Here is a 20,793-nt window from a genome sequence, read left to right as displayed (position 1 = left end):
AAACCCCATCTTTAGTCTGATCCACGCTTCATTGAGTTTTGCACAGATGATGATTTTATACTTATCCATTGTATTAACTTTTTATTATCGACCCTGCTTTGTTTTGATTTTATGCTGCCTGAGACAGTGCTGCTTGTTTTTTACCTGTGTTCTGCAAGGTGTCCTTGAGGTCTCTGAAAGGCGCCCACAAATAAAATGCATTATCATTGTTATCATTATTACAGTCGAAATAACACCATAGCCCTAGGTCACGAGTGAAAGATTAAAATCAAGTTGATCTTAATTGAGATGTGGGCGTTAAAAAAAAAAAGCGAAGCGCCATTGAGTAGGGAATCAGGCTATAACAGGGTAATTATTTCTTCCTTAGACTTGGAGAATGTGACCAATTTGACCATATGGTATGAACGCACAGTGAAGTGAGACCGCAAGCTGTATTGGACCATGTATTTATCGGAAGATGGCGGTGCGAGCTCATGTTTGCAGCGGCCTCACCCAGTACCAACTATGCAGTGTCTTTGTCCACCACTCTGTCTGCATCTAAGTTTGTGTCATCGTGTGACGTTTTTATTTTTATCGTCGATTTTTTTTCATTTAATGGCTGGGAGAGCTGGCATTGGATCAGCTGAGAGAGCTTGGTCTGCTGCGTCCTGTGGGCCCAGGGACCACGGCTCTGCTCGGAGCTGCGCCCGTGAGGAAACACAGAGGGCGGTCTGGCGACGGCCTCGCCTAGCGTCGACTGTGCAGTGTTTTTTGTCTGCGTTTGTGTCGTCGTGTGGAGTGCGGGGGAGGTGTGTCGAAGGTGTCTGGCTGGGAGAGCTAGCATTGGATCGGCTGAGGGAGCCAGGTCTGTTGCGTCTGGTGGGCCGCAGCACCATGGCCCTGCCTGTAGCTGCGCTCGTGAGGAAACACCGAGGGCGGTCTGACAGGATGCGGAAGCGGGGCAGGCTAAGCTAACTGCTAGCTCATGCAGACCGGCAGTTCTGACAGTCATCCTGGCTGGCGGTCGCTCTCTGGACAGTGGAATTTTTGGACTGTGTTGCACTGAATGGACTGTTGTTAACCGTTTGTGTGTTTTTTTTTTTTGCGTTCTCTCTGTTTTTGTATGGTTTTGGTGGTGTCGTTTTGGGAAATTTTGGATATGTGTTTTTATCTTTTGTGTTGCACTGCTGTGGGCTGGGCGAAACGAAATGCCGTTTCTTGTGTGTGTGCAAGTACATGACTGAAATGACAATAAATTGTTCCTGATTCCTGATGATTTGCAAATCAGGAACACAGACCCAAGAGCTACATGTTGTCAGCCATAAGCTACAGTCAATCATCTCATTCATTTGCTTGATCCAAGCACCAAGCCCCTTGGTGACATACGTATGAACTGAACGTGTATCTGTGTCAGACAAAAAAATTCTGCAATCCCACTGCATGTAATATAGTTATCTTTTCCCTAAAACATGTAAGGTGGTGGCTATCTATAGATAAAGAATGGGTTTTCTTTTAGAGGAAATCAATAGAAACCTGGCTGCTACCTGGCAGAAGTTGTTTGTCTGTGTTATTGTACTTCTGGGACATTTCAATGACTTCAGACCTTTACAGTAGCAGCTATTTGTAAAGAGCTTTTTTCCCCACTTTCCACACATCAGTGGAACCAATTTGAAAGCCAATATGAATCCAGCAAATATGCTGCCTCTCTTTTTCTTTTTTTGTGGCTTCCTTTCGCCCTTGTTCTCTGTAACACACACACACACACGCACACACACACTCGTTCCTTTCATTGCTTTATCTCTCCCCGACTGTAAAGATAACTAACAACGTCCTCTTCTCCTTTCTCTCTTCTATCTTAGTTTTTCATCCACCGTGAGTCTCCTCACTCTTTCCCTGGCTGATTATGAGTGTGGTAAATCGGGGTGCGATGATTTGGAGAGATGCTGCTGTGATTACATACTGCCCACTGCACAGACTGGCGAGGCATGACAATGAGGCTTTCACATTTCAGCCTTGCCATTTAGAATTATCATTCATCAGTGGAGATGGGAGGCCTGATCATCTTTGGGTGAGTGACTGACTCGCCTACAGAGTGTGGGATGGGGGAGAGGGCGAACAGAAATAGTAAGTACGTGGGTGACTGTGTTAAGTGAGTGAGAGAATGAATGAGTGAGTGAGTGAGTGAGTGACTGAGTGAGGGAGGGGGGGAGTGGGGGAGAGACTCAACCGATTTAGCAACTGAGTGAGATTGAACTGAGAGGGTGAGAGGGTGAGTGAGCGAGCAAGTGAGTGTGAATGAGTGAGTGTGTCAAGAGTGAGACTGAAGTGATTAAGTAAATGAGTGAGTGAAGGAGAGGAGTAATTTAGGGAACTAGTGAGTGAGCGTGTGCACAGCCTGTGTGACGGAGAGAGAGAGCTATTAATTTAAGAATTTCGTGTGTGGCTAAGTGAAAATAATAGGCCTGTAGGACAAATGTGGTAAAGACCATTTCTCTTTTGTCCAACTGGGGGGCGGGGGGGGGGTGAACCTCATCAGCACCAGCCAAGGCACATGGGACATAGGCAAATCTTTACATTGGATGCTTTCTGGGGGTTGGATGCGATACAGCTCAGACAGTGTTGTTGGATCAATTAACTTTCAAGGGAGCATTTACTCATTGACTAAGTCCCCTTGGGGCAATGTCTGACAGATCCAGTGTGTCTCAGGCCAAAAAAACCAACCATCTTAATATCATGAGGCAAATACAAGAATTAGCCTGTAAATTGTGCTAGATTTATTTAGCAAGAATTTGCCACGACTTCCAAGGACATTAAGGCACTTTCGAAAGGAAATTAATTAAGTGGTATTCATTTTTTTTAACTTCATATATTCACAAAGGTGCTCAGCTTCAACTTTGCCCTGGTCTGAGTAAATTAGATGGTTAGTGGACTCAGGAGTCAGTAACCGAATTAATAAATGTACATGTGACGGGGGAATTAAATCGAGTGAGAGGAGAAGAGGAAAATATTAAGGAAAAGATGAACAGAAGGTGATTGGGTATGCTTAAATGCACACTAATAAGATCATAAACTAATAATGACATTGCTGTGACTTTGGAAACAGTCTTGTGAACACTTCTGTCTACGTATCTTAATCAGCACAAGGTTGAGATCGGAGTAAGCGTACCACGATTAACACACCTAGATTCCTGCCCAGTCTTTCAGTTTATTGGTGCCCGTCAGGTCTCTTCTGGTTTTTGGAAACCGCACACGTGAAAGGTCAAAAGACCAGATGTTGTTTGTACAATACAAAGGGCTTCTTAGACTGCTGACCTTTCCCCAATTTTTAGATGCGAAGCACCTCTTAAACCTGGCTTTTAACTTGCTCCCTCACAAACTGACATTTACTTTCACATTTAGCTGTACCATCTGCATAGATTTTTTTTGGGGGGGGGGGGGTTTGTGACTCCTCCAAAAATGTTTGTGAGTGAGTGCATCTAAAATATATGCTGTTCAAAGATGTTATTTTTTAATCAATATTTAATCCTTATTGGTAAAACACGTTTTCTGCACTGTCACCACTGTTCTGTGTTAGCCTCTCCCTCCTACTCCATCACTTGGTGTTGCCCATGCAGTGTCATCTGAGGTAGGATTTCACAGAAACTCCATCGACAGATGCAAATAAGTTCTCTGTCACCTTCAAACAAATCAATCTTTTGATAAAAGTTTCTACGTGTTTCTGATGTGTCAGCTTGCTGGCCTGGGTTGTCGGTTAGCTAAAAACATGGCGCGGACGAGCTAACTTCAGCTCTGTTGAACCAGAGCAAAAGCATCTATTTTACAATGTTGATGTTGAGCGTCCAATCAGGATATGATGTAAATAATATGTCATGTTAGCTATTCAGCTGAAAATGTGTAATTACTGTTTGGCTTACTTCCAGTTACAAACCCAAGACAATGATCCTGTATCGTTCTGTTCACAACAAAGTCGTACAGCAGTTGACAGCTTCGCATCTATGACTCTGTGTGTCCTTGTTAAAATAATCTATTTTTACCTGGCAAAAGAGAAATCGTGTTATTTTAAAACATAAAAACACCAATCAGAATATTGCCTCAGACTGATGACTCTCAGGAACTGGGGTATTGGTGTGCACAGGGAAAAGAATAACTTAAAGGAGTGCTCAGTGAGGTGCACATGTGCCCAATCAGCCCGTCTGTCCTCATTATATTTGTGTGTTTGAATAGGCAGATGAACCCGTAGACTGAGGGACACTCTAGTCAGGTCACGTAGAAAAACAGTTTTTATGTGGAGTTTTTCCTCGTCTGAATCCCGGGTATGAGGATACGGGGGTGTTGTGCTTTGCGCTTATTCTATTTTTATCTGGCGGAGAATGTGAAGTGTTTGCAAAGCCCACCGGGAAAGAGTTGTGATTTAGGGTTATACAAATCAAATCTGACATGACTTGACGTGACCTTAAAGTGGAAAACTGACATGGGTTGGATTGTTGCTTATAACTAAAAAAAACTAAAAAAAAAGAGGAGAGTTGCCTGTCACTTGGTGGCTTGCCCTGAAATGGGAATGCTGACCGAGTGCCAGGCTTCCTTATCACTGTCCATGTTTAATAGATTTTGCATAGTGGCCAGGATGCTCCTCTCCCCTAGTGTCCTTACCCCACTGGCGCAAAGGCTTTTAGCAAACATTAAAAGAGCTCGAGGAGAACTGAGGTGTCAGGGCTGAGAGGAATTCAGAAAAAATGGCTAATGAACAGCGTGATAACCCACGGAGCTGTATGGCATGCGGAAAGAATAATTTTCCTATCGACAGGACAACTTTAACCTGAAACACTGATGAAACGCTGTGTGCAGTAATGCGGTAATAAAGTTATACTGTCAGCTGTCACAGTAGCCTTCAGTCTGATCTGCTGTCAATAATACTGGAGATCAAGCTAGTATCAGAGGAGGGAGGGAGGGAGGGAGGAGAGAGCGAGAGATGAATGGATGGGGTAGAGAAATGCCATTCACTAAGGTAGATAGGAATGGGAAGGTACAGTAAGTAAAGAGAGAGAGAGAGAGAGAGAACATGAATGGATGGGGGAGAGAAATACCATTCAGTAAAACCTGCTCGTGCATGAGTTGAATCCTAATTGATGGATTGCAGTAAGATGACTCATTCCATGCTATTTTTAGCTTCCTAGGAAAGACAGCAGTTCCTTACTTGAATGTGTGTGAGTGTTTGAGAGAGAGTGTGTGTGTGTGTGTGTGTGTGTGTGTGTGTGTGTGTGTGTGTGTGTGTATATGTATGAGATTTCATGATTATGCAATCATGCATCGATTTACATTTTGAGTGCATGTAAGCCTTCTGGGGTGTGAGCATACCTCAGTTGATTATCCTTGTGGAACATCTTCTTTAATCATAAAGACAAACTCACACACACTTAACCCCCCCCCCCCCCGTCCCCACACACACACACAGTGGAACAAACCTGTATCCCGATAGAGGAGCGAGGTGTTTTCAGGTACTCCTCAGCCTTGGACACCAGGATGGCCTTATCACAGGTCAGGACCGAGCTGTGGCTGTCCGTGGACGGGTGTCTCTTCCCGGCCATCACCCCGGCTGCCTCCATGGCTATGGTCACGGCCTTGGCACTGTCCAGGCTGTCAGTCGAGTTGTACAGTGCCCGGCCAAGGCCGAGCCCCAGGCCCAGGCCATCGGGGGCCCACATCCCGCCGTGGGGGTGCCTGCCCTCATGATAGGCATCCTGGGTGGACTCGGTGCTGCTCTGGGCGGTGACGGAGATGAGGGGCTTTGAGGTGGTGCGGGGCGGGACCGGTGGAGGGGTTTTCTTGTAACTAGGCGCATAGGTGACCGCTGGAAAAAGGGGGGCATAACAAGAGGTTATGAAACGATGACTGAATATTTCTTCATGTTATTTTTTTCCCTGCTTTCGTGGAAGTCAGGTTATGGGTAGTGCTCTCTCAGTTTGCTTCATAGCATTAATGACAACTAAAAGAATCAAAATAGATCAGAGAAACAGGACTCGCACACTAAAATAATTGCTCCAACATGGATATAACCCAGCACGGTATACTGCTTCAACTAGTTTTCACCAGAGACCTTCTTCATCCAGTCTTTATCAACTCAGATGAAGATGTTCACTGTGCTGGATTATCAGGAACCAGGAATCAGGAACACTTCATTTGTCATTTCACTTCATGCACTTGCGTACATGAAATGAAACGAAAGGCCGTTTCTCCCAGCCCACAGCAGTGCAACACAGACAAAAACAAAGATCCAAAAACTACAAGAACACACATCTCCAAACTAACACATACTATATCAAAACTATACAAACAAAAAAAATCACTGTCCAAGGGAACGAACACCAGCCAGGATGAATGACGGAACCGCCGGTCTGCATGGGCTAGCAGTTAGCTTAGCCCGCCCCGCTTCTGCGTCCTGTCAGACCGCCCTCAGCGTTTCCTCCTCGGGCGCAGCTCCAGGCAGGGGCTGTGGTCCCCGGGCCCACCAGACGAAGCAGACCAAGCTCTCCCAGCCAGACACCCTCGACACACCTCCCCACACTCCTCATGACGACATCACAAACATCATAGTCAATGCCTGGTTAGGCTGTCGCCAGACCGCCCTCAGTGCTATCAGAACTGCCGGTCTGCATGGGCTAGCTTAGCCTGCCCCGCTCTCCCGTCCGGTTCAGCGCCAGCTCTCCCAGCCATCAAACGAAGACAAAACTTAGATGCAGACGTGGACAAAGACACTGGACAGTACTGGGTGAGGACGCCGTAAATGTGACTTTGCGCCGCCATCTTCCGACACCAGTACTGGGTGAGGCCGCTGCAAATGCAAATTCGCGTAGCCAAATGTGGGTGTGTGTCCTGGTCGCTGCACTAGCACCCCCTATAGTCGGTCGGGGCGACATAGCGTGATCTTTGTTGGAGTAATTATTTTAAACCCTATTTCTCTGATGCACACACGTATAACAGGGATGACGTACATCTTGAACAAAATCTGAGTTCATTTTTGGCATTTTTATTTTTAGAATTATACTTGTTTGGGTCAAATTCCTCTATGATTTCTACACTAATGCAAAACATTTCACAAAGGATAAGATCAAATAATATATGTCTTGATGCATGCTCAGTAACCCAGGTAAGAAAATCACAGAAAGTTGAATCCGTTCATCTGGACAAAACGTTTACTGACAGAATCGTGTCATCACTCATCTAAGTGACCTCTTCAGTCTCAACTGACGGCAGGTAGGAGAGGAGAAGGACAACAGCAGTGTAAACCAGCGGCGGGTCCGTATGTGGTGGGAGTGTCGGAAAAGCTGAGATGCATATTTTCCAAACACCGCTTCTCAGTTGCTTTAAAACCCCAAAACACGCGGTGCCAGAAATTGGTGCACCCCAAGGATCAGGTCCCCCGGCACAAACGGAGCAATATAGTGTACACTGTTAAATGCCAGGAGGATTGCTGTGACTTGTATACAGGGGAAACTAAACAGATGCTGGCCAAGAGGATGACACAACACAGAAGAGCTAACATGTCAGGCCAGGACTCCGCAGTCTACACCCATCTACAGGCCAGTGGCCACTCTTTCTTCTTCTTCTTTTTTCAACTTTTCTCCCCAATTGTACCTGGCCAACTACCCCACTCTTCCGAGCCATCCCGGTCGCTGCTCCACCCCCTCCACCGATCCGGGGAGGGTTGCAGACTACCACGTCTCCTCTGATACATTTGGAGTCGCCAGCCGCTTCTTTTCACCTGACAGTGAAGAGTTTCGCCAGGGGGACGTAGCGCGTGGGAGGATCACGCTATTCCCCCCAGTCCCCCCCCCCCCCGAACAGTCGCCCTGACCAACCATAAGAGGTTCTAGTGCAGCGACCAGGACACATACCCACATTTGGCTTCCCACCCGCAGCCACGGCCAATCGTGTCTGTAAGGACACCTGACCAAGCCGGAGGTAACATGGGGGGTAACACGGGGATTCAAACTGTAGATCCCCGTGTTGGTAGGCAACGGAATAGACCTCTATGCTACCCGGACGCTCAGTGGCCACTTTTTCAAGGATGAGGATGTGCACATCCTTGATAGGGAGGAATGCTGGTTTGAACAGGGAGTCAACGAGGCCATCTATCTGAAGAGGGAACGACCGTCCCTGAACCGGGGGGGGGGGGGCTAAGCGTACATCTGTCATGATCTTATAATGCTGTGATCGCAAACGTTCCCCAGTCCTCTGTGAATAGTACACATGGCCATTGTAGGTCTAGTTAATGCTCACGGCAATTTGCATATGAAATCGGTCGTTGGTTTTGGTCGTTATGCAACGGCATTGTTAAAAGGGTGGGGACACCTGCAGTTAGTCGGGACTAAAGAGGTCACTTAGATGAGTGATGGCATGTTTCTGTCAATAAATGTGTCCAGATGAACTGATTCAACTTTCTTTCTCTATTATCCAAGCCGTGTATCCTCATTAGGGTCGCGGGATGCTGGCGCTATCCCAGCAGTCATTGGGCGGCAGGCGGGGAGACTCCCTTGACAGGCCGCCAGTCCATCACAGGGCCGACACATTCACACCTAGGGACAACCTAGCACGGCCGATTCACCTGACCTACATGTCTTTGGACTGGGAGGAAACCGGAGCACCCGCACGAAACCCACGCAGACACGGGGAGAACATGCAAACTCCACACAGAGGACGACCCCCAAGGTTGGACAACCCCGGGGTTCGAACCCATCTTTGAACAAATAATATACAATAATAATATATAATGACACCGAGTCTAGAAACCGCCCTGTTCCTATTCCCAACTTCATCACACACACGGGCCCGATTCATCGCTCTGCACGGGCTGGCTGAGTCACCGAGGAGTAATAACAGATTAATATCTATATAACTGGGTTGTTCATTAGTGTTTATGATGAAAAACATCTCAATATTGACGCCCCCTCCATTAACTCAGGAGTCCCAGGTATTGACGGTGTGGCGTGGCGGGCGAGTGTGATTAGTTGTCGTGTTGGATTAAGCGACACATGGCCGACCTCAACACTTGCATCACCAGTGTGCCGCCTGTATTTGCCAGACGTGCCACAAATCAATACTAAGCCATCCCTCCCCCGTCTCACCGGTGCTCTGATGATGTGGCGAGACACCACGCTGCCATGAGGGCATCCTAGTCCACGATGACAAGTCTTGTTGTTTGTGTTGACTGATTTGGAAAAACTCGGATAAGGATGGAAAAAAAAACCCCACCTCTGTATTTTTGTGCGTTTTACTTGTACTTTACTGTTTCGGGCGTTGCCAGACCAGACTTATGAGGTGCCAGTGTGCATCCCGGTCCTAAAACATATCCCCGTCTCTTTGAGTTAAAAATTGAGATGAGAGAGCGCCCCGAAGTGCCTGAAAATGTGGACATGCTTTAAAGGTCATATAATTTTTTCTCCAGAAGAAGGCGCTTGAGTAAATCTGTAGGATACAAAGACAGGGAACACTGAAGCCCGAGATAAAAGACATTTATCAGACCTGAGCGCTGGTGAAATACCAGGACGCCGTAGAAACTCGTAAAAGAGGAGAGGACCACTTGTGACTTGAGGATCCTGTCGAGGCGTATTGCTTGATGAAGGAAAGCGGGGTTGGGGGTGGGGGGGTTGCATTCTTTCAAGTGCAAATGAGAATATGGAATTAATCCCCCGGGATGGACGAGGAAGGGGTCACGAGCGGCTCCCTGCATTTTCTTGGCCGGGGAGGGGGAGGGGGGGGTTCACAGGTTTACAGGCCGAGATGTGGAAAACAGCCGTCCCATCACGCCACGTCACGATCAAAGCCGAGGAAGGCGCCCCGAAAACCCGCTAAGAAAGAGGGGAAGGATGAGACACGTCATCGTTTCTGGCTCGCCATGTTGCCCGACGAGGATCCAAACAGAGTTTAGCTGTGTGATTATCTTACGGCTGATGCAGTAAACACCAACACCCCATACACCAATTAAAGCATATCTACTGAGAGTAAAATCAGATTTATTTTGATTTCTAATGAGCTGCCAACTCACGTAGCCCAACTCCTCCTCTGCCAAAAGTCGTTGCTTTGAATTAATAATACGTTTGCCTAATTACAGAGAGGCCTTTAAGAGGCGATTACAATATAAAAGTTTGGTTGTCTGAAACAGGGGACAGTTGTTGTTTTTTGGGCGGGCGGGCGGGCGCGGGGGGGGGTCTAACCGCCACTTGAAAAATGGGATGATGTAATAGCTCATAATTGTAAATTAGACAGAGTTTCACGTCAGAGCTGCCACACCTCATGGCCTCTCCCTCACCTGTATCAAGGTTGTTTTTATAAATAAACCAGCCACATCTGGCCTTGGAGGAACAGGGTGCTCCGGGGACCTTAATGACTCACTTTGCTTTCCATTCACAAAATTAACTTCTCAACCATGATGGAGAGATGTGTCAGCAGAGGGAAAGAGAGAGACTAGATTGAGGGAAAGTGAGACAGGAAGATGATGCAGTGGAGATATGGCGGGAAGAGGGTGCAGGATGGAGGATATGAGAGGGAGGGTATGTGCGTATGTGTCTGTATATCCATGTGTGCGTTTGTCTGTGTGAGTGCAAAAGAGAAATGGGGGGGGGCAGGTGAGAGCAGGGAAGAGTTAGAGGGAGATTAACAGAGAAAAAGAGGGCGAGCGAGAAAAAAGAGAGAAGACCAATTCAGGGAGCATTATTCAGAGGGACCAAAATAGTGCTATTATTAGCCAGCCTTTGCTGCAAAGGGGTGTCGTAATTCTTGCCCCCCCATCTGGGTAGTGGCAGTATTACTCAGCATATAGGCCCCGTGCACACCTGGCATTAAAATGCCTCTTGGGTGATCCGATCACAAGAGGACTCCGATCACAAGAGGACCGCTCTAAGGTCTTGTTCAGACTGCCAGCCCCAATCCGTTTTTTTTGGCATATCCAGATTGTACCCAGATTGATTTTACAAAGTCCGGACAGCAAATCGGACCTGAACCACATTTGGAGGTGGTTCGAAATGCGAATCCAATCGGATTTCTACAGATGTGTCTCAGTCCGGACGCTCTGGCGGCCCAGATCTCCATCTATCTTTTGCGTCACCCGCAACGCAACGCACAACAATGACGTCAAATCCAGAGCGACGGAAGTGAACCCCACCGTGACCGCAGCACAGAGCATCGCGATGTATACCAGCCTCCCCCGTCGCCGAGTTGGTCTGGTGCGGAGGAGGAGTTCTGCAACGCGACTTGACGGTGCGACTGTTTGGGGGGCGAGATGATGGATCTCCATTTCTCATGCTTCCGCGTTGGTACACCGCGTCACCAGCGCACTCATACCTCTGTCATTACCACGGTAACCCATGCAGACAGATTGGTGATGTCTGGACACACAAATCCGATCTGATCACTTGCAGATAACGGTGCGGACAGTCTGTCTCAAAGCTCTGATTGGAGAAACAAATCTGATTTGCCTGCAGTCTGAATAAGACAGGTGTGCATGCACCCAAGACGCATTGAGAGCCGATCACTTGGACCACGTTCGGAGGTGGTCTGGGCCGTATATGGCCACTTTTTTTTTTTTAGCAGTGTGTACGCGAATGTGTCCTGGGCCCCAGTGAAGGACCACCTACTCAGCTGACATCCTCTGCATAAGCAATAGAAATAATATCCAATGGAAAAAGAAATATCCTGTGCGATTCTGCCAAGCGCGGATGAACTGTTAGAGGTGATGGACCAAATGCAACTTGGACTGCAGGTCGGCTGGAAAAGCAGCTGTTCAGTGAATAAAAACAGGCTGACGCTTCTTTCACCGTAGCATCCTCTGGGTTTGGGTTTTTCTTTTTTTTTGTATCCCTTGTTTGTAATTTCTGACACACACCAGACCCACAACTGTGGAAGAGCCCCCGCTTGCTTGCACATTCATGTTCAAACTTCAGGTTCAAGTTCATGTAACCACCGCAGCACAGCACAGAGCCCGACCCTCTCGAACCCGCTGGAACAAGGAAATAATCTGAGCCTGAACCGATGTCATCGGGTCGAGCCTGACGGGGTTCAGGAAGAGAATCACAAACTCTGGTGTTCAGACTCTTACATCTCCCCACATACCGAGTTTTAAGAAGGCGTTTCAACTTTTGCTGTGTATTTTGAGCAAAAAAATGAATGTTCCTAATTCACTCAGTTCATTTTCCTCATCAGATGATTTGTCTCGATCTGCTGCATCCATGCCATTGTAATAATGTGAAATTATTTATCCACACTATACTGGACTCTTAAATGCAATATATCAGGTCAGGGGTCTGAAGGCTTTCAGACAGATCTACATAATCATCATCAGAATAATAACGCTTATTTACACATCACTTTTTAAAAACCTGTTGTGCGGCACAACAAGGTGGAATAGAAATGAAAGAAAAGAAGTGCAGTTGGGATATGGGATGAGGTATTTTATTTATTTAAGAGCACTTCAAATTTTGTGCGACAGCATAATTCGGTAGCAGGGGCGGAACGGGGGGGGGCAGAGGGTGCAATGCACACAGGCGCCGCATCAGCGGGGGCGCCAAAAGTACAGTGTACAGTAAACAATTTCTGGTTATAGGCCCATTTGTTTTTTAAAAGTTTAATATTTATAAATATTATTACTTAGATGAGAATTTGGGAGTAGAATATATAGTCACAGGTTATATTTTTTTAATGTTTTTTTGCGTACGGTCTTTTGGCTCCCCCGCTGATGCGGCGCCTGTGTGCACTGCACCCCCCCCCCCCGTTGCACCCGTTTGGTAGAATAACTGACAGTATTAACTTACAGATACGTCATACTAAGTAACGACACGTTAAAATGAGGCCCAAGTGAGCAAGGATGTCTCATTTTGTTCAATGTCTGTTACTTCTTCCTTTCTGTACATGTTTACGTGTTTATTTACTTGTTTGTTTACGTGACGTACGTGTTTATTTGCATACAGAGCTGAGAAGTGAGAAGTCTTAACGCCAGCTGTGAACTGCCGTACTTAAGAGCTGTCCACTTGTGATCGGATCCGCCAAGACCCATGTTAACGCCAGGTGTGAACAGGGCCTCCTTACATTTCCTCTGAAGCAAACACAGCTCCGACACCCCCCCCCCCTTTACCTCCCCGCTCGCAACAAAGGCAACCAACAAATCACGACGCTGTGTAATGTGCCAACTACACCACTGCAACATCTGAAGCTCCGTGTTCAACAAAATGAGTTCATTACCGGATAATTGCGCCAAAATGAGTGAATACAGCAGGAGATGTGGGAAGCGTTAGGCCGGGCGCATAAACCCTGTGAGGCGAATTTCTAGAGGCGTTTTTTTTTGAACACAACATGCGAGATTATTCTGCAGCTCGAAACGAAACAAGAAATCAAACGCCGATAGGGGGGCCACCTCCGAATCTAATTCATGACCTATTCTATAAAGGCAGCCTGTCGCAAACATCCCGCGATAGCTTGCAAGTAAGCAAACGCACAGATCCGTCAGCTTGGACAGGAAAGCCTTCATGTCTGATCAGTTATGCGCCGGATGAATCTGCCTCCCTGAAGACCCCTGGCGTACAAATGAAAACGAAACACGTCTTTTTTCGGGCCTTGACCAGAGTCCTCTCGAGGCCCGCGTGGGCCGCCTGAACGCGGCACAGCTGGACACGTGGGTGTGGGCCACCGTCACTACGCCATCCACTTCTGGATTTATTCACCGCGAGTCCTCTGCTGAACGACGCGCAGACAATCAACGACCCGCCCCCCCCCACCCCCACTGTGCCCGCCAGGCTGATTAGCCTGCGACGCACAAAGGCAGCGATTCAGCCACTCTATCTCTGTTAGGACCACTCGATCTATCAGGGCTAAAGGGAGGGGAATGCTAACACTGCCAGGTGGGAGTAGGGTGGGTGGGGCAGTTGAGCGACACGCCATTAAGAGTCTTTTCTCTAGGGGAAAAGATTTATCACCAAAGAGAAGACACGGTGGTTTATTTTGCCGCAGGCTTTTAAAGACATGTAAATGAACCGGGGGGGGGGGGTTGTTGGACGGAGGGGAAGGAAGTAGGGAGGGGATGTATCGCGGGAGAGGGAGATGGATAGGGAGCTCTATTATTTGGACAGTCAGGAAAGTTATCAGAGAGAGAGAGAGAAAACAAAAACACACAAAAGGCAACAAAACCCGACTTTATGAATCATTACTCTGAACACCCACTCCTGCTGATGTATGCTGCCACTGTTCATCACGCGTGACAGGACGCTTCACCGAAAAGGGGAGAAAAAAAAGTTTAACGGAGTTATGAGCGTTGTGACGGATCACAAGGAGCCCAACACGATTGCTTGCGTCGAGAAAACAAACCCGTGAAGGCAGCCGGTGGCCCCTACCGACCCCTCCTGTAGTGCGCATGAAGGGTAGGTACTCTCGACTTGCATGTGACTCCTTAAACTCGACTTAAAACGCTGCCGCGCTCTTCGTGGGTGTCACACGGCAGACTCCATCCTTCAGCAGTGGCAGCCGGAGTCGGTGACAGGTTCTTAGCCGGAGATGACAGGGGGAGGCGGCGGACGAGCAACGACTTCCTTCTCGTCACAGAAGCAGTCTGGTCACTGTAGCGTTATACGAACCAGCATCTGCACACCACCAGTCAGCCTCGTGTCAACATCCCGGCCGTAACCCCACCCTTTTAAAAACACCAACCACTTGGACAGTATGTAACGTCCACCAGCTGGATCAGCAAACGTGCTGCGAGGACGGAGGAAAAACGGAGGCGTGCATGCCGGAGGCGTGCATGCCAGTTCTGATACTGCATATATTCTGTGACTCGTACGGCATCGAGGGGATTTGGGGAGTTGTGTTATAAGAGTGACGCGCTCATAAATGTGGCGTAGAGAGGCGACGTCTGAGATGGCACATTCGTCAATCAAGATGTATCTTGGTGACACTGACTCTTCTGTCAGGGAAGGAAACGGGAGAGGAGGAGGGTTTGAGGATGAGTAGAGCGCGTGTGTCTGCGTGTGTGTACTTGTACTTCTATCTTTGTGAGGACCAGTTTGAGTTTGAGACCATCAGAGTGAGGACATTTTGGCCAGTCCTCACTTCTTCAAGGGTCTATTTTAGGGTTAGGACTTGGGTTTGGGTTTGAGGTTAGAAGTAGAATGAGGTAAAGGTTAGGCTAAGGGTTAAGGTTAGGCATGTAGCTCCGATGGTTGAGGTTAGGGGTAAGAGAGCGGTCTGTTCCGTTGCCTACCAGCACGGGGATCGCCTGTTTGAACCTCCGTGTTACCTCCGGCTTGGTCGGGCGTCCCTACAGACACAATTGGCTGTGTCTGCGGGTGGGAAGCCATGTGGGTATGTGTCCTGCTCACCGCACTAGTGCCTCCTCTGGGAATAGCGAGATCCTCCCATGCGCTACATCCCCCTGGCGAAACTCCTCAGTCAGGTGAAAAGAAACGGCTGGCGACTCCACATGTATTGGAGGAGACTTGGTAATTTGCAGCCCTCCCTGGATTGGCAGAGGGGGTGGAGCAGTGACCGGGATGGCTCGGAGAGTGGGTTGATTGGCCAGGTACAATTGGGGGGAAAGGTTAGCGGTAAGGGCTAGGCCGCTAGGGAATGAATGTAGTCAATGAATGGGTCCTCACAAAGATAGAAGTACAAGAATGTGTGTGTGTGTGTGGGGGGGTTTGTTTCACATTCTGCTGCTGTTACTCAATCTACCTGCTAGAAAGGTCTTAGCGCTTGATGAATCAATAAGGCTTGCGGCCCTCAAGAGGGCTCACCGCGACAACAGTGACAAATAATCAGTGTAAATGCAGAGAGACCATCCAGAAGTTAATGGCAACACCTCATTTCCAAGGATCGTCAATTCAGCACGGAGGTAGTGTTGTTTTTGTGCAAAACAAAAAACAAAACCCCAAAACAAAAAAACTAAAGCAAAACTTAATTGCGAAGTCAGATTGAGTCAGTGCATTCCCTGCATTGTTCATCTGTCATGCGGCGACGCTTGTTTTCATGGGCGGTCATTGCAGCTTTAATTTCGCAACCTCTCTCATCATAAAAGTGGATGAACTGAGGAACTCCACTTCCGTCTCTCCAGACGTCATCCATGTGTGCTGTGCAGTACTGAGTCATGGTAATTAGTTACGGTACAAAACCCACGTACAAAACACGTAAATGATTTCCAGCGTGTTGTGGAGCGGAGTAGAGGAGGTTGTCGTCCCAGGTGAGAGGTTTACCTGGGGGTTGCTGGGGGGTCCGGTCAATGCTGCATGTGGAGGGGAGGCAGAACTGGATTCCTGAAAACAAGCGATCAGGGGGGACATTCAGAGGAGGGGGGGGGCACATATGTGATTGCACATACAGTCTGCTCACAGTAAACCCGATGACATGCCTGAAATGGACCCACTACTGTTTCCTGGACTCTGTTCTGCCTGGTAACACGTGCAGCAGAAGTACTTTATTTTCCTGTGGTGGGATTAGTGACAGTGGAGTATTTCCACCTCATCAGTCACTGGTCTTTATGTAGCAGAAGAAAAAAACCATCTGACTTGAAAATGTCACCCTTGGGTTCTGTCGGACGTGCTAACAATGCAAGCAAGCTGCTTCTAGTTCGATGAGGCACGAGCTTGAAAAACTTTTTCCATCTATGTGACTGAAAAAAAGTGGATAAGTGTCTCAACAAGTGAAAGAAAATGTCATGACCACCTCGCTTTGCAAGTTAGCCCTGCCAAAATGCTGTCACGAGCAATCGTTTCCCTGTGGGACTTTCATTTTGGACAGATTTATATGTTTTAATTTTAATGACTAAACTTTCATTTTAGTCACAGTCGTGTTTTTATTTTTAGGAATGCATCCTTTTAATGCAGTCAGATTTTAGTCATACCATGTTAATTCAATTTAGTCAATTAGTCACTGACAAAAATAACATTGTGGTCAACTTTAATGTGACGGCCCTACCCTTCAAGATGAGAAACATTAGTGTGGGTTATGTGTGGCAAAATAAGACATTTCACAGCTTATCTGTTAATGCAAAAGCAGTGGACAATCATATCAAGGAAGTGTGTGGTTAATGTTGACAAAATTGGCACTGGGCTCTGTCCGTTAATACATGACTGATGAAGTCAAAATCAATCATCTCTCCAATGATAGGCCTGCATTTATTTTTGGCTTGCCAACTGATGAAGTTAAATGACCGCATATATAAACTTAGTATGTAATAAGATTAAGCTGAAATTCATAGTCACATACAAAACAATGACTTATTTTGTGGTTTTATTCCTATTTGATGTCTACAAATATATATAAAAAAAAATTTTTGGAGGGTGGGGGATTTTTCCTCTTTTTTTTAATCCCCAATTTTACCCGGCCAATTACCCGATTCTTCTGAGCCGTCCCCGTCGCTGCTCCACCCCCTCTGCCGATCCGGGGAGGGCCGCAGACTACCACATGCCTCCTCCGATACATGTGGAATCGCCAGCCGCTTCTTTTCACCTGACAGTGGGGAGTTTCGCCAGGGGGATATAGCGTGTGGGAGGATCACACTATTCCCCCCAGTTCCCCTTCCCCCCCGAACAGGTGCCCCGACTGAACAGAGGAGGTGCTAGTGCAGCGACCAGGACACATACCCACATCCCACCTGCAGACACGGCCAATTGCATCTGTAGGGATGCCTGACCAAGCCGGAGGCAACACGGGGATTCGAACAGGGATCCCCGTGTTGGTAGGCAACGGAATAGACCGCTACGCCACCCGGATGCCTCCGTATATATAAACTTAATATGTGATAAGATTAAGCTGAAATTCATAGTCGCATACAAATCAATTACTTATTTTGTGATTTTTATTCCTATTTGATTTCTACATATATTTTTAGAGCCTGTTCTTTATCCTGAAAACAGCCGAGAATGAAAGCATAAGCCAAGTAATTGGATGAGCTGGCAAAAACTACTGAAGGCTCTTGTCTTATTCAGAAGCACATGAGTAATACAATGATGTAACTGCTGTAATGGACACATCAGCAATACCACAGTAAAGCCTTTGTAATGACAAACATGATAAGGTGATGTTTAAATTCAGATGTCCAAATGGAAAACATTGGCTGGGGTGCATCACATTCACGAGTACAGACTGACAGTGGCATGTACAGACAAGCATGGCTAATCCTCCTCTGGGCTCCTCGATATCTCCTCATGCTGCAATGCAGCAAGCAATGTCTAAAATCTGGGCAGAGCAAAAAAAAACGGCATGAGAATAACAGGTAATAAGAGTGAGAAAAGTATTTTACCCTCTGCAAAATCAATGCTCAATCGAACAAAAATTTGAAGATTAAGTTTAATACCAGTACCGTTTAGCCTTGTGTTGTATTTGAACTAGATAATATATTTGTTTAAGGAGGAAAAACAGTCTTGTCAGCGGAGGATTCTTCCATTCTAGGATCAAATCCTGCAATTCCGTATCACAACACATAACATCGCTGCAGAAAAGCATAAACTAGGTGCTACTTTTAGGATGACAGTATTTTTTTTTAATCAAATTTAAACATTGCAGGGAACCAATGCATTAGAGCGATGTATTTCATGCTGTCAAAAATTAACAAACTCTATGACAACACAGGCTTATTAACTTCGCCCACTTTTGAGAGCCAGGCCCAATTCAGGCAATGAAGCAAACTTTTATGAACTGTTGAGCACAATTTCAACTCCAACAAAACACACAGGAAAATCACTTTCAGGCTATTCACAGATGTTATTTTCAAAGACTTTTTCTTCCAGTGCACTTTATTAGAGCACATAGTTCAATGGACATTTTCATACAAAGCCCATTAATTGGACAGATAGCACATATCTCTTGTGATTTGCTTGGCTTTTTAGCTATTTGTTGCTGGTAGCAGAATTGCAATTCTTTGTCTTGGGTTGGATGTAAGCTCTTTTCCTGATACTATCAAAATGAAAATATGAAAGGGACAGAATACCGACAATGAGCCATTGTAAGAATGAAAGAAAATACTGCATAAACATGCACCTTTACAACATCTTTTTTGCTGATTACCACCACACACAATGCTTTAAAATAGTCTCAAGATGATCTAATATTCTTTTCAGCAGAGAATACAAATAAATATTTCATTACGCTTAAGTCCCAGCTGCTTTACATTCTGTCTTTGATTCCTGAGCATGAGGATGTTTCATTACGATAAATACAATTTCACCTCTCAACAAGGTCCACTGTTACTGTAGATCGTCAGACAAAATGTAATATTGATAGTGTAGATTTTTCACAAAATTAACTCCATATTAGTTGCCTAGCCAAGTGTTTGTCAGTGTGTGCATGTGCTGGAGGGTGGAAGGTTGTTTGGTGCATGGTAGCGGAGGATATATGCACATACTGGTGTGAAAGGGTTGCATGTACATGTAGGCAACCAAGAGAACCATATCTGTATTTGTCTGAATTCATTCAAGCTTAAATTAATATATGTGATGTGTTATTTTCCTCATGGTCTTACAGGACATATAGTTAAATATTTCAGCTCCATCTTTGATTGTGCAAACAACATCATTCAATAACACCACTTCCTCTTTCTTTATGGACTGCTGAGTACTTCCAACAGCCCATTTGATAAACAGCATGTCCTTGGGATTTATAGTTATATGATAACTGCCAAGAATTACCTCACTCCATTCTGGAGTGACATTAAACAGAGTGATCAAAAGAAATCAAGGGAAGGAAGGTTTTCATAGTCGCCACAAAGATTGTCAAGACCTCGTAAACAACAGGCAATCTTTTTAGGTGTCTTTCCCCGAGCTCCAAATGAGTCTCTGAAAAAACAGGTGCAGTAAAATCCATTTTTTCAATTCCACTGACTGAACAAGTACATTCATAGTTCGAGTACCCTATATTTGAAAGAACAACAGTGTACTTCAAATTAACAGTACTAAAGGTACTGTCTTATCTTGTATGACAAGCTCCCATCATTGGCAGTGACTGCCTCCAAGTTGATTTTTCTTACAGTGGCCGTCTTTGAAGCATGACTTAGTTCAGACTGTAACACATTGGACCCCGCCAGTCGTTCATCGTGTCCTCCCATTATCCTGTAATCCATGAAATGGTGATCTTTGCTGCTGCCTGTGCAGTCTCTTTTCTCTAGAATGAAATTATTGCAAGTTTGTGTAAGATAAGATCCGTGTAATCGGTGTCGATGACCACATTACATTTAAACTGCAGGTTGCTCTTTTGTGCATTGACAGCTACAAAACATAAACCATAAAGATAATCTGAGCTACATTTCGTCTGCTGAGAATGAGGTATGGGCTCACAAAGTAAGGGACATATATGTGATTTCTGCACTGTTGTACTCATATCTCCCACTCCATAGTTCCACACTGGCACTCCTACGCAGTGATTTTGGTTTCTGGCTTCTCCTCTGCCACCTGTACCACATAAAGCCATATTCACATAAGGACCTCTCTGGACTACCAAGGGCCCCTTCTTCCACCAATTCCCCGTAGTCTTCCGTAACATCCATTCCAAAAGGTTCTTCTGTATCATCTGGCTCAAGGGGTATCAGGTCTGGTGAGGGTAGGTTTATGTCTTCTGCATCAGGATATGGTGGATCCAAGTCTAGTTGTTGTGGTTCTGAGTAGGCTGTAGGAACAGGGTCTGCAGGCTCAAAATCTGTATCCAATGACTTCTCTGGGGCAGGAGATACCGGACTAGGGGGGGATACTGTGACAACTACCTGTGGTAGTGGGTCTTTGTAGAAATCAGTGGCTACATCCTGAGGCATGTGAGCTAAGTGATACTCCATAGTTGATTGATGCTCCAATT

At 46.3% G+C, this 20,793-nt stretch overlaps 1 protein-coding gene across 1 annotated transcript in view; it reads right to left on the bottom strand.

Moving 5' to 3' along the window:
• dlgap2a (discs, large (Drosophila) homolog-associated protein 2a) overlaps positions 1-20,793 on the bottom strand; it is a 73,442-nt gene that overhangs the window by 19,897 nt on the left and 32,752 nt on the right. Inside the window, exon 5 of the mRNA XM_056295676.1 lies at positions 5,442-5,827. Within this exon, the coding sequence (XP_056151651.1) occupies positions 5,442-5,827 (386 nt within the window). The remainder of the gene's footprint in view (positions 1-5,441; positions 5,828-20,793) is intronic.

The sequence above is a fragment of the Lampris incognitus genome, chromosome 16 (assembly GCF_029633865.1).
Source record: "Lampris incognitus isolate fLamInc1 chromosome 16, fLamInc1.hap2, whole genome shotgun sequence".
NCBI lineage: Eukaryota > Metazoa > Chordata > Actinopteri > Lampriformes > Lampridae > Lampris > Lampris incognitus.
The sequence above is the reverse complement of the archived record's forward strand: the minus strand, read 5'-3'. Positions and strand labels throughout refer to the sequence as shown.